Raw genomic sequence first — 15887 nt, forward strand, 5'->3', positions numbered from 1 at the left:
AAAAATAACTTGGCTGCACTTTGGTTTGCTTATGCACAAGGTAAACAAACATTCCCACAACCTAACTGCTGAAGTATTTATTAGTATCCATCTTTGTTTAACCAGCTCATGCCAGGTAATTTTATTTTTATGATGTCATTTTTTTTATCCTTTTTGTCCCTTAAAAATGGATGGTCTTTAATTTGTTTGTCATTAAATGATGGATATACGTTTAGGACACTGGTAGAGTGGGAGTTTGGGGGCTGCGCTGGAGATTAGACACAGTTCTGGCTTTTGGTCTTGATCACTTGCTCAAGAAATACAGTCATTATGTCTGACATAGATATATTATAGTAGTAATGTCCCACTAATTTGACTTTGAAACCAGTTCTCATAGAACCCAAGGTCAGAACAATTTAGTATTTAATACAGTACTATCATCACTTGCATTATCTTTGATGAATTAGGATTTCAGATCTTCTGCTACTACTGTCAGAATAATGAAACAGAACCAGGCTTTTTCAAAGATTAGAATTTGAATCTCAAAAGTGAGATATTTACCCTGCATTCTTGTAAATGTAGTTCATAACCTTTTTATTTTAAGTTTGGGAGTTTTACTATCAGCTTACTTTTTTGCGCCCCCCACTTTCTTCATCAATAGTAGCTATAAAATCAAACATCTTCAACATAATACACACCTTAATTTGTATACAGCACAAATATGATCAACAGGAAAGCTACATCAAAATTATTTTATGAATGGCTTTTTTATAAAATCAGCTTAAGACATAAGTATGAAAGTACTATCCAGAAACAACAAAACCATTCTCTTACTCCAACCTGGAAATCTATCACACACCAGAGAAATATCCATGTTTAAATGCACTTAGAGTTTTCCTCCAATATTTTTTGCCTTGGTCACTGATGAACCCACTTCCCTCCCTTATTCAATCTCTTCTCACACACACCCATATCTACTGTACTTACCATATATACTCGTTCATAAGCCAAATATTTTTGGTAAAAAAATGACACATCAGAGAGCGGGGGTCAGCTTATAAATGGGTCTACACCAAAATTTTATGATTTAAAACTCTATGGAATCATTGAATTGAATATCTAATACATTGTCGTTTTGTTCACCTGGAGCGTCTGCAGGCATGGAGCCCCTCAGCTCCCTGTGGCTGCGGTTTGCCATTCCCAGCCAAGGGTGCGCCACTTCCCGCAGCTCCCATCGGCTGGGAACGGCGAACCACAGCCACAGGGAACTGAAAGGCTCCATGCCTGCAGAAGCTCCAAGTAAACAAAACGTCCCTACGCACCAGTGACTTACACTGACAGGATGGGAGCCAAAGTTTGCCAACCCCTGAAATATAGGGTCGGCTTATAAAAGACTCATACAGTTTTTGCTATTTTTACCTAACCATCTTGTGGGGGTTGGCTTATAAACGAACAGGCTAATGAATGAGTATATACGATAATAGAGTGGAAGAATTACCTCTCGTGTCTTGCTTACAACACTCCTGGTAATACATTCCAGAAGGATGCTGGCTTTTTTTGCAACAGCATTACACTGTTGACTCATATTTAGCTTGTGGTCCACTATGATCCCCAGATCCCTTTCTGCAGTACTCCTTCCTGGGCAGTCAGTTCCCATTAATGCAAGTCTTCTAATTACTTTACTTTGATTTTAAAACTTATTGGCTTTTAGCTTCTAGAATTTAATATTATTCATCCCTGAGTTTCTTCATGCTTGGTAACTTGACAAATTTAGTCTGAGTATTTCATTTAAGATCAGAAATAGAAAGATTTTGCATTGCCTTGATTCTTCATTTCCTCCCTTTTAACCCCTTACTTTTGATGAACACCATTTTATTTTATTTTTAACCGCTTATTTATTTTTAAGGAAACACTGAAGAAGCTGGAAGGCTCTTGGGCAGCAAGAATGTCCGTGTCAATTGCTTGGATGAGGTACAACAAAACTTCTAAATTAAAAGTATCTTAGTGGGTCTATCAAGGAGAAGTATCAGGTTGGAAAGCTATTTAGAGATCTGCAGGCTTCCAAGGAGCTAAGTGGCAGACTTCTGAATAGCTTTTCAACCTGCAGCTATTAGTAAGCCTCTGAACTACTCTTAATCTATAAAAGTATTTCAGAGGATTAATATCTTTAAGCTTAGATATAGTATGTGTTTTCTCTCAAATTCTCTACAGGCTTTATTGACAGGTGAAATGGTATAACATGAAGCCCACAAAGAGTTTATAATCTGCATTTCGTATTGCAATTCTTCTAAATTTTAATTCTGAAAGAAGTCATGCTATCACAGGTTATCCCTGCATTTTCAAGCAAATTCTGCATTATTGGATAACTGTGCCATCAAAACAACGGTGCTTTGCCCCACAACATGCATGCTGGCTGATTAAGGAGCCAGTGGCATTGACTAGCTCTGAAGTGGGTACAGTCCTCTTTAGGGGAAGGGAGGAAAGAGAGAGGACAGTATAGAAGTCTCAAGAACCAACACAGACCATTTAATATCTAGGGTTACCATACATCCGGGTTTTCCCAGACACAGCCTCTTTTGGAGCTTCCTTTCTCTGTCCAGGCAGATTTTTCAAATAACAGGAAATGTCCAGGGTTTTTGCAGAGCAGACAAGCTGCAGCTCAGAAAGAGCCCCGATTGGTCTCCTTCCTGATTGGTCCTTCCCCTGCATCTGATTGGTTGATTCCCCTGCAAGCCACAGCTGCCAGATCTCACCCACCCAGGCCCCAGCTTCCAGGCATGGGGAGGGGGTCCTGCAGAGAGATGCTGAGCGATGGCTGTTGCTGCATCCTGGGCTTGCACCAGCCACCCTACTACCATGACAATAGGATCCTGTAGACGAGCAGACTCACCCCTGCGGCGCCTCCTGCTGGTCACTTCTGGGAATTAGCTCACTGCCAGCCAGGAGCGCCCTCTGCAGGCCAGTGGTCTGCCTGTCTTCTGACCCCTGTGTCCCTCCGAGGACCCTGTGCCACTTTATCTGGGGTGCTGCTCCCTGGCAGCAACCCCTTTTCTCTCAGGGTCTCCCCTCCCTGGGAAACCCCCACCCACTATCCCCACCTTGTCTCAGTATACGTCTACTGCCAGTCATTGTCTAGCCTCCCACACCCTGGGGCAGACTACAGTATCGGCCAACTCATCACTGGCAAGTAGGGTTTGGACCTGCTGCCTGGCCTACCCCTGGGCTGCCCTCTGCAACCCCCAGTACCTATTAGCCCAATGCTAGGCCGCAGGCTGGAGCTCCCCAGCTCCTCTGCCTTTCCCCAGCCCTGCTCCACTCAAGTACCCTGTCTCTAGCTCCCTGCAGCCAGGCCCTCTCCCTCTACAGGCAGAGGAAGACTCTCTGGGCTTCTGGCTCACAGCCTCTTATAGGGGCCAGCTGGGCCTGACTGGGGCATGGCCACAGCTGAGCCTACTTTCCCCAATCAGCCCAGGCTTCTTGGGCCAGCCACAGCCCTCTCCTGGGCTGTTTCAAGCCCTTCAGGGCAGGAGCAGGGGACCACCCTGCTACAGATCCCCTCTTCCTTCAGCTCCCCCTCACCCCACTGTAGCAGTGTCCTCTTTTTTGGGAACCTGAAATACGGTAACCCTGTGTTAGTGCATGTTAAAAATCACACCCTGTAGAGTGCATTACCCCTAGACATTGCCTAAGTCTAAGCTACACTTCCTCTTCCCCCCTCCCCCAAAACCCTTAAGCCTCAAAACTATACTACAATTTTAAGTGGATATCTGCTCCCAAGGATTATTATGCAGGATGTTAATTGTTATCTATATTTGGCCCAATGCAGTTGCAGGGCAGGGGAGTCAAGGTCTCTGGATGCTTTCTTGAGAAATGATCGTTAAGGCTACATTTTAGTCACGGGTATTTTAGTAAAAGTCATGGACAGGTCATGGGCAGTAAAATGCATAACCAGTCCATGACTCGTACTATATACCCCAGACTAAATTTTGGGTGCTTGGGGGGGGGAGGGGGGCAGCCTGGGGTTTCTCGGCGGGAGGGTGGCAGTGTGTGGCCTGGGACCTGCGCTGCCGCTGGGGGAAGGGGGGGGGCGTGGGAGTGGGAGGCTCCTTACCTGGCTCCGCATGGCGACACGTTCCTAGGTGGAGGCACAGCCAGGGGGCTCCACACACTGCCTCCGCCCCAAACGCCAGCTCTGCAGCTCCCATTGGCCAGGAACCGTGGGCAATGGGAGCTGCGGGTGTGGCCAGCACGCAGAGCCCCCTGGTCCCTCTGCCTAGGAGGCAAGGTAGGGATATGTCGCTGGTTCCGTGGAGCCCCCTGAGGGAAGCATTGCCTGGAGCCCCCTCCCACACCCAAACTCCTGCTGCTGCTGCAGGGAGGGGTGCGGTGGCCTCAGACTACCCCAGCAGCAGTCAGTGCGGCTGGTCCAGGGGCTTCCCAAGCTGTTCAGGGGCCCCTGGGCCAGCCACATCAGCAAAAGTCACAGAGATCCCGGAAAGTCATGGAATCTGTGACCTCCATGACAGATTTGCAGCCTTAATGCTCATATGCTCACTGTTGACCCTACTGCATAGCATTAGACACTATCCCCCAGACTGAACACTAAACTAACCACCTGATTAGATTATTTCAAACTTGTGAGCTTTCATCATGCAGGGCTGGCTGCATCCACACAGCTGTCTGAATTCAATGATCTGGATTACAAAATGGAGACTGTCTCATCCAGACACTTTCGTTTAGAAATCGTGACTCGCTAAAATGCATTCCTCTCAATTCTCCAGTATTAGGAGGGGGTACACTGCTATACCTCATACTCTCAATTAGAAGTTTCAGAGTGGTAGCCATGTTAGTCTGTATCAGCAAAAAGAACGAGGAGTACTTGTGACACCTTAGAGACTAACAAATTTATTTGGGCATAAGTCGTTCAATTAGAAGTGTTTGTAATTTTCATTCACTTTTCAATCAAGGTCAGGTTATAGTCCTCACAACAAGTCATCCTGGTTGCTAAAGCTTTACTTAAGATTAGGCTAGTGTGGGGAAGTATACACTAATGTAGCTACATAGTTGTAGTTGCATCAATACAAACCCCTAATGCAGACACACTGAACCAAACTGGAACGGGTACAAAGAAGGGCCACTAGAATGATCCGAGGAATGGAAAGCCTGTCGTATGAAAGGAGACTTGAGGAGCTCGGTTTGTTTTCCTTAACCAAAAGAAGGATAAGAGGAGATATGATTGCACTCTTTAAATATATCAGAGGGATAAATACCAGGGAAGGAGAGGAATTATTTCAGCTCAGTGCTAATGTGGACACGAGGACAAACGGATATAAATTGTCAGTCAGGAAATTTAGGCTTGAAATTAGACGAAGGTTTCTAACCATCAGAGGAGTGCAATTCTGGAACAGCCTACCAAAGGAAACAGTGGGAGCGAAGGACCTCCATGACTTTAAGATTAAGCTAGATAAGTTTATGGAGGAGATGGTATGATAGGATAACGGGCTTAGTCAATAGGTCAATTAAGTGCCACACTGGTAATTGGTACAATGGGTCAATGATAGGATATTGTTAGCCTTTTTCCAGAGGGTATGGCTGGAGAGTCTTGCCCGCATGCTTGGGGTTCAGCTGACCGCCATATTTGGGGTCGGGAAGGAATTTTCCTCCAGGGTAGATTGGCAGTGGCCCTGGAGGTTTTTCGCCTTCCTCCGAAGAATGGGGCAGGGGTCGCTTGCTTAAGGAGTGGGTGGATCGGCTTATGTGGCCTGCATCTTGCAGGAGGTCAGACTAGATGATCATAATGGTCCCTTCTGATCTTGAATTCTATGATTCTATGATTTACTGCAGCTTACCCCTTTTTTTGCACTATTGCAGTGGGTTTACAGAAGGAGTTAGAAACCATATAACTACACTGCTGTAGTTACACCAGAGAAGTTCTGGGGAAAAACTTTCAGCTACTGGGTGAATCCTTCCCTCATATTTTTGGTATTGTGAATAGGTAGTAAGTGGGAGGGAGAAGGGGTAATATAGTTACAGCTCCATCAATTATAATTAAGAATTGACAGCATGACTTTCACAGTTAGGTGTCTATAAATCTTGGTAATAGAAAGACTGAGAGGAGCCTGAACTAAATATTCTTACTCCCACATGTGTGCAGTGGAGAAAACTTTCATTTGCCAACCTAGGAGGCTGGCAACTTTCCTAGGTTTATAGGGTATAATCTGTCTTTAATGCTAAGTACATGTAGAGACCTTTGGTAAATGGCAATAGGTATTTTGTTTTTTGAAGACTGCATGGTAATAGTACAGAATAAAAGATACGCAAATAAAACAGTGTAATGAATGAGTGTGAAATCCATTATATATACAGTATAGTCCTTTTACCCCACACTTTGCTTTATGTTTTGGTTTTGTTAACCCACACATCAAATGAGGCATTGTACATGGGTATGTAATTACCAGGTGGGAGTCCTGAGCAGTACAAAGATCTATAAATGTAATTACCACAAGTGCGTATATTTCTTTCTTGATTCTTCTCTCATTAGCATGGCATGACCCCTTTAATGCATGCAGCATACAAAGCGAAAGTTGACATGTGCAGGTTGCTCTTGCGACATGGAGCGGATGTTAACTGCAATGAACACGAGCATGGATATACTGCCTTGATGTTTGCTGGACTCTCAGGTAAACTCTTTCTAAATTTGTATTTTCAAATTTTTATAATACTGCTATCTGGACAACAGGCCTATGAAGAGGTTGCAATAGTTCATAATTCAGGACACTGCCTTAGGATGGAATAATAAAAAGACGTTATTACTGAAGTAATGGGTGGGTCTGTGTAACTGCAGAAGTACTAGTACTACCCAGTATGCAGGAGAGATGCTGTTGACTTATTTTGTCCTATATTAAGTTGATTTGTTCATCTATTTGAGGCATATGCTATATAATTCCTAGTATATAGGGAGGAATACTGCCGTACTTAGTCCTTAAAATTCCATCTGTCATGCAATGATTTTCCTGCGCAGCAGGGTGAATTCTGTTTAATTACATTGAGTTCCTATGAAAGACACTCCCTTACTGAAGGATGGGTGGAGTTTTAAGACTCTCCAACTGTAGCTTTTAATAAGCAATGCCACTTTAATACTTCTGAGGCTTGTCAGATTTAGTCTTTCTGTTCAAATAATGGCTGCAAGCAGATTGTAGTTCCTCTGAATGTATTTAGCGAAACTTTGGCAAGGGATAGATCCCTCACCCAATTTCCTTCCTCTAGGGATTGATCACTAACAGTTCACTGCATGTATCTGATTCTTGAACTTTGAGCTCAATTTGTTATTTGTCACTGGTCATATGGTATTGTTTCTGTTCCCTGATTTAGATAAGCAATAATTCTCTTACAACCAGGAAAAGGGCTTTAAATCTCTGAATGAGGGGTAGAAGATAAGGATTAGGGAAGTTAGACTCTTTTTAAACTTTTTCCTTTCTGGGTCACTCAAATCTTTTCCAAAGCATAATTCCTAGAGAAATTAATATAAACTCTTAGCTAGGTGTGGAGACATTAGTGTAAAATATTAGTTAGACATAGAGTGAAATCAGTGGTCCACAATTTCCAGTATGAATACTCCTGGATGTTAGTTTTCAGCCTTTTAATCTTTGAGCTCAAAAAAAATCTGAGCACAGCTGAAGCAGTGTCACTTTAAGATTAGAGCAAATACAAGAAACATTTATATTTTTTTCTCCTTTATAGTCATGCCACCCTAGTCAGCAGTCCCACAAAAACAGAAAGTAAAGGAAGAGCATCTCTGGAAAATAGAACCAACAAGCCTGGTCACAAGTGTCTTTATTAGTCTCCTTGAAGGGCACCAGTTAAGTGATATAATTTTGCCATCAAATTTAACTTCATCTTATTTATTTGGTATTTATCCCAGCCTGAACACCTAGTTCCCCTTGGGAAGAAAGAAACAATCTGTTCTCTGCTCTACGCTTCTGCTCCATAATAGTACTGAATTTGTTCTTCTTTTAGAAGACAAGATGCTGTAGTTGTACTATCAAACTAGAATAGCAGGCCTTGCATCTATATTGCTACCCACTGGGGGTCCAAATCTTGGCACTGAGAGATACACACTTGATTCAGTGGGAATTGAACATGCATAACTGAGGGGAGAAGCTGACCCTGGGAGTGTGAATTTTTATTCCTTGGGCTTTGCAAATAAGAGAAAAATACTGTTGGCTCTTTAATCCACTGTTTTAAACCAAGGACATCAAGGATTTGTTGTGTCAGTGTTGTCCCTTTTAGGTTTTGAAGTTCAACTTGAAATTAGCTACTGGTCTTCTCAAATTATGTGCATCTACAAAAGACAAAACAAAACTCTGTATGTCTTCTCTCTTCAAATACAGGCAGCAAAGAAATCACCTGGATGATGTTAGAGGCTGGAGCAGAGACTGATGTTGTCAACTCTGTGGGAAGGACAGCAGCTCAGATGGCTGCCTTTGTGGGTAAATTGAAATTATCTTCTAATTTTCACCAGGGCTATAAGATTATATGGTTTGGTGGATTACGCTGTTTATTCTTGGAGGAACGTTACTTCACATTTCTGCATTAATTGATTAAAAACAGGGGATTAGATTTTATCACGTCTCCTCCTGTAATGGGCGAGCAGACAGTTAGATTTCATTCTAAACAATGTTAGAACATCTATGATCCTCCACTCTGCTGAAATCTGTGAAGATAGTTGCTATTGTGCTAAATTACACTGGGTCATCACTTTCCAAACCATAAGACAGACTGGGAAGTTCTAATGTAGACTTTGCCACTGACTTGCTGTGGATGAGTCATTTCACCCTCTGCTTTCCCCACCTATAAAAAGGGAAATAATAATATTTACCAGCCTGCATCCCAGATGTGTTAGGAGAATTGTCCAGCAAGTTTTACTTATCTAATGGTTACAGCAGGGTACTGTAGACCTGAGATCTGTTTCCAGCTCTGCTATTGATTTGCTGTGTGTCTTTGGGCAAAGCACAAAGCCAGTCTGTGCCTCTCTTTTCCCATCTATAAATGAAGATCCTTATGCACCTTTGCAAAGTGCTTTGAGATATTTATATGGCACTTATTATCCATATACAAAGTATTAATATAGCACCTATTCTCCTCCCGTCCAAAAGAAGGTATGTGATTAAGACTCTCTAGTTTCTCTGGTTACCTGTTCCTTTCTCATGAATTAACTAGTGCTCTAAATCCTGAGATTGATGTCCAGTTCCAACAACCAGTGTCTCATCTCATCTCTTCTCTTAACACAACTTTGATTAACCGTTCTAATGTGTCTTAGGCCAGGGGAAAGGTCCCCCCTCCCCTGCTTACATCCCATGCATCCTATAGACAATGCTTTGACCTACTTTTGTGAATAGATTACTCTCTCAAAATGAATAGCAGGAGGGCGCGATTGCCAGAGAGCTCCTCTTGAAAACTTGCTGACACCAATATGACAGACCCCTGTATGTTTTTGAATAAGAAAATATGTGGGGATTATTGAGAGGAATACTGACTCCCCTCATGCTTAATCTTAAATATATTATTAAAGGATCTTGGGGAGAAGAAATTAAGGGACTCTCTCTCTCAGTCCCTACAGCCTGACATCTTATATGTACGGTACTTATTTACTGCCAAAAGTTTAAAAATTGTGCCAAACCAGCTCCTGTGGGTATTGGGGGTTGGGAGAGTAATAACTAAATTACATTTTCAATCTTAATAGCTTTTTTTAAAATTTTAGGTCAACATGATTGCGTGACCATTATCAACAACTTCTTTCCACGGGAAAGGCTAGACTACTACACTAAACCACAAGGACTTGATAAAGAACCAAAACTGCCAGTGAAGTTAGCTGGGCCTCTTCACAAAATTATTACTACTACAAACTTGCATCCTGTTAAGGTGCAGTAATGTATACATCTTCTTTATTGGCATAGGACCAGATTCTGTAACTCTTGTGTGGAGAATTATCTTATTGCAAAATAAGGCGTTCTTTGAAATGAGAAGGCATGGCAGAATCTGGCCCATAATTACGAATATTAAATCTGAGATATCAAACTAAGTGGTATTATTGCATACTATGGCTTATACTTCATGCTCATGCAAGACATCATGAGATTTAGTATGGTACAGGTAAGTCACAAACTGAGCTCACATCTCTGGTCACAGAGATTCATACTCTTGAAATAAATGCTTAAACAGGCACCATCCAGTCCTAAGCTCACTGTTCGTTCAATTAATGTGTCACAGCAGATGTCTTACCATTACTTTTTTTTCTTTAATCACTATTTCATTGCAGTAATGTCTGTTGCTGCAACTTTTGAACATATGTGCAATTGACTTATGTTTTTACCTGTTGGTATAACAGTCAAAAAAAAAAGAGCTATATCTTATGGCTTATTTCTTTGTGTAGCTCAGGAAATAAGTAGCCCCAAATTCCTTCAGCTTGCCATTGAAAGTTAGCATTTGTCAGCTATCACCAATCTGAGATACCATAGTTTTCATCTGCATTTAAAATAGGAAATAGTTCAGGTACCATTGTGGTATCTATGGCATGTGCAAGCAGGTAATTATGTACAGCATTACTCAGAATAGCAGTTTGGGCACCTGTCTTTTGAAAGTGTTCAGTTCAATCTATGAACAGTCTGTTTACTGCACTCTAGGCTTACTTTAGGCTAACTCCATAGTGGTAAACTTATATCATGCAATGCCATCTTGTACATGCACCACAGAGAGGTGGATGTTGGGCCAGGGTAATCATTATAGTGTTTTGGTTACACTGTAAATGATTTTAATTCTTGATGCAACTTTCCTTTTTTAGATCTGTTTGCTGTTATTGATCAGTCTTAGGGCAGGTCTATCCTAGAAGCGCTACATTGGTGCAGCTGCACCACATCTAGTGAAGACGCTCTATGCTGATGGGAGAGCGCTCTCCTGTCAGCATAATTACTTCATCTCCGTGAGAGGCAGAAGCTATGTAGGCAGGAGAGTGTCTCACACCAACATCACACCAGTGTGGACAGCACTTAGATTGCTGTAAATTGTGTTGCTCGGGGGGTGTAGTCTTGCTCTTAGTTTTGAAAGTCTTGGATGGTAACTATGAATTGCAGTATATTTATTACTCAGTAATATGCTCCATTAGCATAGGAAGGAAGCACAACATAGGAAGAGAAAATGGACTGGAAAATGGCAGAGTTAGCTATTTTCATCCATCTAACCTACATGTTTTAACTCACATGCTTAAAGGAAAAAAGGGTTTCTCATTACATTAAACACTCTTCACTGTTCCCTGTAGATTGTGCTGCTGGTCAAAGAGAACCCCCTATTGGCAGAAGTAGAAGCACTGCTGAAGTGCTACAGAGTTTTGGACCTGATTTGTGAGAAATGCATGAAGCAGAGAGATATGAATGAAGTACTGGCTATTAAAATGCACTATATCAGTTGCATCTTCCAGAAATGTATTAATTTTCTCAAAGAGCGAGAGGATAAACTGGATGGATTAATCAAAAGGTATGCATTTATACAGAATTTAAAAGGAATCTGAGGATCTATACATAAATTAATTTTATACATATCAAAAATAATGTGTCTATTAGGATGAAGTGGAGCTGGAGCATTGGTTAGTTTGTGGTTTAAAAACTACCAAGATTAAATTGCATTGTTTGAAAGATTCTAGTTTAGCATTGTCCAGGGGAGCCCTGATCCCGTACCACTTATGTACAAAAGGTATCCAGTACTCATTACTCCTGGGGGAATTCTTCACCACTGCGCAATGCAGAATTTTGTAGTAATTGTGTGCGCAGAATTTCCTTTTTTCGGCCACAGAAATGGGTGGCAGAAATGTTGACTGCTGGACCCAGCAGAACCCAGCTCACAAATAGAAGACGAGGCTGAAAGGAGAGGAAGGGAACTGGAAGGTGCCCAGCAGCTGCAGTTCCCAGCACAACCTGAAGGAAGGAGGGAGCACAGGAAACTCCGTACAAATCTGGAACCCAGCATCAGGCTGTTTCCCGTGTGCCCCTCCCCCCGGATCCCTGGGCTCTAGGAGGGTAGGGGATGCAAGTGTCTGGACTGGAGGGGCCATGGCTGGGCTCTGGGGGGAGGGGATATGAGTGTCTGGCCCCCTCGCTGGGCTCTGGAAGGAGGGGGCAGAGAAACAGGAACCAGATTGTTGTAGGGGTTTCTTCAACTCTCTACTCCTGGGGGAATTTTTTCCTCTCTCTATTCAGACAAACCCGCTGACAGGTATATTGAAATAAATTACCAAAATAATTGAAACTGGCATGATTATATAGTGCTATTTTGACAAATAAATTTGCAGAATTTTAAAATGTGCGCAACATTTTTAATTTTTTGGTGCAGAATTCCCCCAGGAGTAACTCATGTAGTGCAAAGAAGGGTGCAGTCATCAGCACTGAACACCCCATAGGGCACATGGCTGGGTGGGTTAGACTGGCTTGGCCAGGGTCCTGAATGCCCTGGAGCACTAGAAAGGTAGGTGGTGCGTGCATGCGTGTAAGAGTGATGCAAGCTACACTTTCAAATATATAGCGAAGGCCACCTGTGAGCATGTTGCTGTCTACTCCACTCTACTCCCCAGCATAGACTTGAGCAGGCATAAAGCAAAAGTCCCATTTAAAGCCAGTGGAATTTTTGCTTCTAAGCCAGTTGGGTTTGTATATCTTGGGTGGGATTTTCAAACATGCCTAAGTACCAACAGGCTATTTTGATTTAGGTGCTTAACTTTCAATGGTGTTGAGCATCTGGAGTTCCCACTCACTTCAGTGGATGTGTAGGTGCTTCTGAAAACTGGGTTATAAATGAAGCAAATAACCCTGTTTCTAAAATATTAAAATCAATTAATACAGCCGTGATTCAAGAATTAAGAGGATAAATAAGGGAAAAGAGGAGATATTTTGAACAAGAACTGTACCTCCATGTCTTATAATTTAAAACAAAGCAAAGCCTCTCTAATAAGCTGTAGATCTGGCATTGCTAATATTGGGCTAGGTAGTTGAAATACAGTGGATCTACATTTCCAGAACTTAGCTGTAAGTTTATTTTATACTTCAAAATTATGTAATTACGTACAAAAAGCTTCTTTTGTATTTGTAACTTCACTGTGATTTTGGGAATACAGAATTTACTTTGAATCTGAATTTTAGCATAAAGTTGCAGTATGAGGAAGGCAGCCAGGGGGACAGCGGAATAAACAGCCTGGACCATGCTTGTTAGTAAATGCTAATCATTAGTTGCTAGTGGATTTTCATTTAATTTTTGCTTTAAAAATTTCAGTCTATCGAAAGGCAGAGATACAGATGGTTTTCCTGTGTATCAAGAGAAGCTTATCAGAGAGTGCATTCGAAAGTTTCCTTACTGTGAAGCTACCCTGCTCCAGCAGCTGGTGAGAAGTATTGCTCCAGTTGAAATTGTAAGTGTCTCCCATTAAGCAAATAAGTGCTATTTTATAAACAGATTAATTTAGATAGCCCACATAGTAAAATCCCAATTATTCAGTTGAATTTAACATGTCTTTGTGTCCCTTGAGTTATGTTCTCTAGGATGCAAAAGTTTTGAATGTCCCCTGAGATATTTAAAAAAAAAAAAATTGGGATTCTACTTCTTTAACAAATATAGTAGAAGTTCTGACCCCTGACAATTGGGTTTCTGTTCCCCTACTGTGGCTTTGACTGTGGAACATTATTTATTAAAAATCTTCACATCAGAAAACTAGAGCAGAGTACTTTGTATTTCTCTCTATTTGGCGAGGAGGCAAGAGATACACTCTCCCTGTTTCTCCTTGCAAAACTCACTCCATAAATTCAGTGGTGTTATGTAGCTTAGTAGCCTTATACTGCACTTGGGCAAAACAGCAAGGGGTGTAAGGACTGCAGGATCTCTTGGGACTCTTGCAGTCATTATTTCCAATGGGCCAGAAGTGGATGGCAATAGGTGATGGTAACTTGGAAGAAAAGCATCTTTTTGAAACTGCCTTTATAAACGGAAGAAGCAAAATGAACAGCTGTTGGTGTCCATTGTCATGGATGCCTAGTAAGAAAACTAACTTTACATCTTCCCAGATGTGTCTGATAGGAGACTGTCTTTAAAGAGTGTTTTAATTGGCTAATAATAAATCTTGTACAAGAGACTTATTTTTCAGAGGAAAGCACATCAGCATCTGTTTCTGAAAGCTATGCAGTACGTGTGTTAAGATAAGGATGATGATTAATTTTGTGACACAACTGTTATACACTTTAATGAATTATAAATATCCTTCATCTTACAGGGATCCGATACATTTGACTGTTCTATAGTTTAATTTCTGCAGTAGTAATCCGTACAATTTATCTAGATCAGAACAAAAGACAGCATAATGATTTGAATGTTCATACTCTCTCTCAAACTGTTTAAGGCATCCTTACAGTGGCGGCTTCTACTTTTTTCCTCTATTCCTGGCACTCTCCTCTTCCCCTACCGACTCCCTTCAAATAAATCTGTTTCATTGCACAGGCTTTGACTCTTTTGGGCATACCTATAAAACACTAGAAGAATCTGTGCTATCAGTTACATTTGTTCAGGAGTACTTGATCTTAGGCATGCATAATTATGCAGATTGAGTATGAGAAAAACCCAGCCTCGTGTGTAGCAATTACTATCTTTCTCAGATGATTAAATGGTTTTAGATTTGTTTTTGAGCTGGAACAACTTGTTTGGTTTTTCCCCTCAGCCCCCGCCCTCAGTGTTAGCATCATTCCAGGAAGGGATTCTTAACACTTTCATAACATTACCAGAGTAGCATATAATGATGGCTACTGCTTGTACTTTTTGAAGGAGCAGGATGTCTGCAAATTGTATCTAGTATTTTAAAGATTCCAGGTTGCAAATATTCAGTTTGGAATATTTGAAGAAATGGAACACTCCAGTACGTCAGTGCCAAGAGAAACTTCTCTTTCTAGCTAGTACAGACACTAGTTTGCACAATCCTGTTGCATATTCTTTACAAACTGCCAACCCTAAGTGAAAAGAATATCACAAAGTATAGTTCATTAATTCAGCCAACAAATACATTAAAAGGATGCTTTAATTATGACAAAACAACTAAAACAATGGAACATCGCATATGTTCTGATATCAAGACACGTGGGTATCTGTGTGAAATAAAATGAAGTGGTGCCCCATTATGCAGAGATTCTGGAGAACTGCTTCACCAGATGCCACAAATGGGAGTGACTACAACAAAAAATGTATGTTAATTTCAGCAGCATTAGATACAGGGACAATATCCATTGTTTCCAAATGGGGAAAGAACCTCAATCGGGAAAGACATTCTCTTTTAACGTTTCCTCAAGCAATGGCACATAAGTGTTTTAAAAAAAATTCCATTGGAAAAAGCTTTTTGTTTATAGGCTCACCACACTTTGTAGTAAGTGCAGGGGTTACAATAAGAAAATATTAAACGTGACATTAAGAAGTCCTTTGTGCTCTATCTAAAGCCATACTTAATGCTAAAGTGGTACTGGGAGATACAGCTTTTCAACTTTAGATATGCTTCATCAGAAGCATAGATGCTGCTGTGTTTGTGTACTGTTATCCTTTCGGGCTAATTCTGTCCAAGACTAATGTTGCACAGCTCCCCTTGAAGTCATCAGGTGTGCATGTTTAGCCAAGGGTAGAATTTGGCACTTTGTATCATAGACTTACTGGACCAGCTACAGTATTTTGAAAGCTACTATAAAAGCTCTGAAATCCTGGCCATCAGAGTTTTTGCAGATCACATGGTGGACAGGAATGGTGAGGGAGGATTTTGCACATCCACTACTTTCTAAAGTGATGGCAGCATTGGAATGTGGGTTTAAATATTCATTCTAAACTGATTAGCCTAAAACTGG

At 41.4% G+C, this 15887-nt stretch overlaps 1 protein-coding gene across 1 annotated transcript in view; it reads left to right on the top strand.

The window, feature by feature from the left end:
- ANKMY2 (ankyrin repeat and MYND domain containing 2) overlaps window positions 1–15887 on the top strand; it is a 29572-nt gene that overhangs the window by 7693 nt on the left and 5992 nt on the right. The window contains exons 2-7 of the mRNA XM_045007941.1: window positions 1886–1950; window positions 6521–6659; window positions 8370–8468; window positions 9740–9900; window positions 11294–11508; window positions 13294–13429. Coding sequence (XP_044863876.1) covers window positions 1886–1950; window positions 6521–6659; window positions 8370–8468; window positions 9740–9900; window positions 11294–11508; window positions 13294–13429 — 815 coding nt within the window. The remainder of the gene's footprint in view (window positions 1–1885; window positions 1951–6520; window positions 6660–8369; window positions 8469–9739; window positions 9901–11293; window positions 11509–13293; window positions 13430–15887) is intronic.

Source organism: Mauremys mutica, chromosome 2 (genome assembly GCF_020497125.1).
Source record: "Mauremys mutica isolate MM-2020 ecotype Southern chromosome 2, ASM2049712v1, whole genome shotgun sequence".
Lineage (NCBI taxonomy): Eukaryota > Metazoa > Chordata > Testudines > Geoemydidae > Mauremys > Mauremys mutica.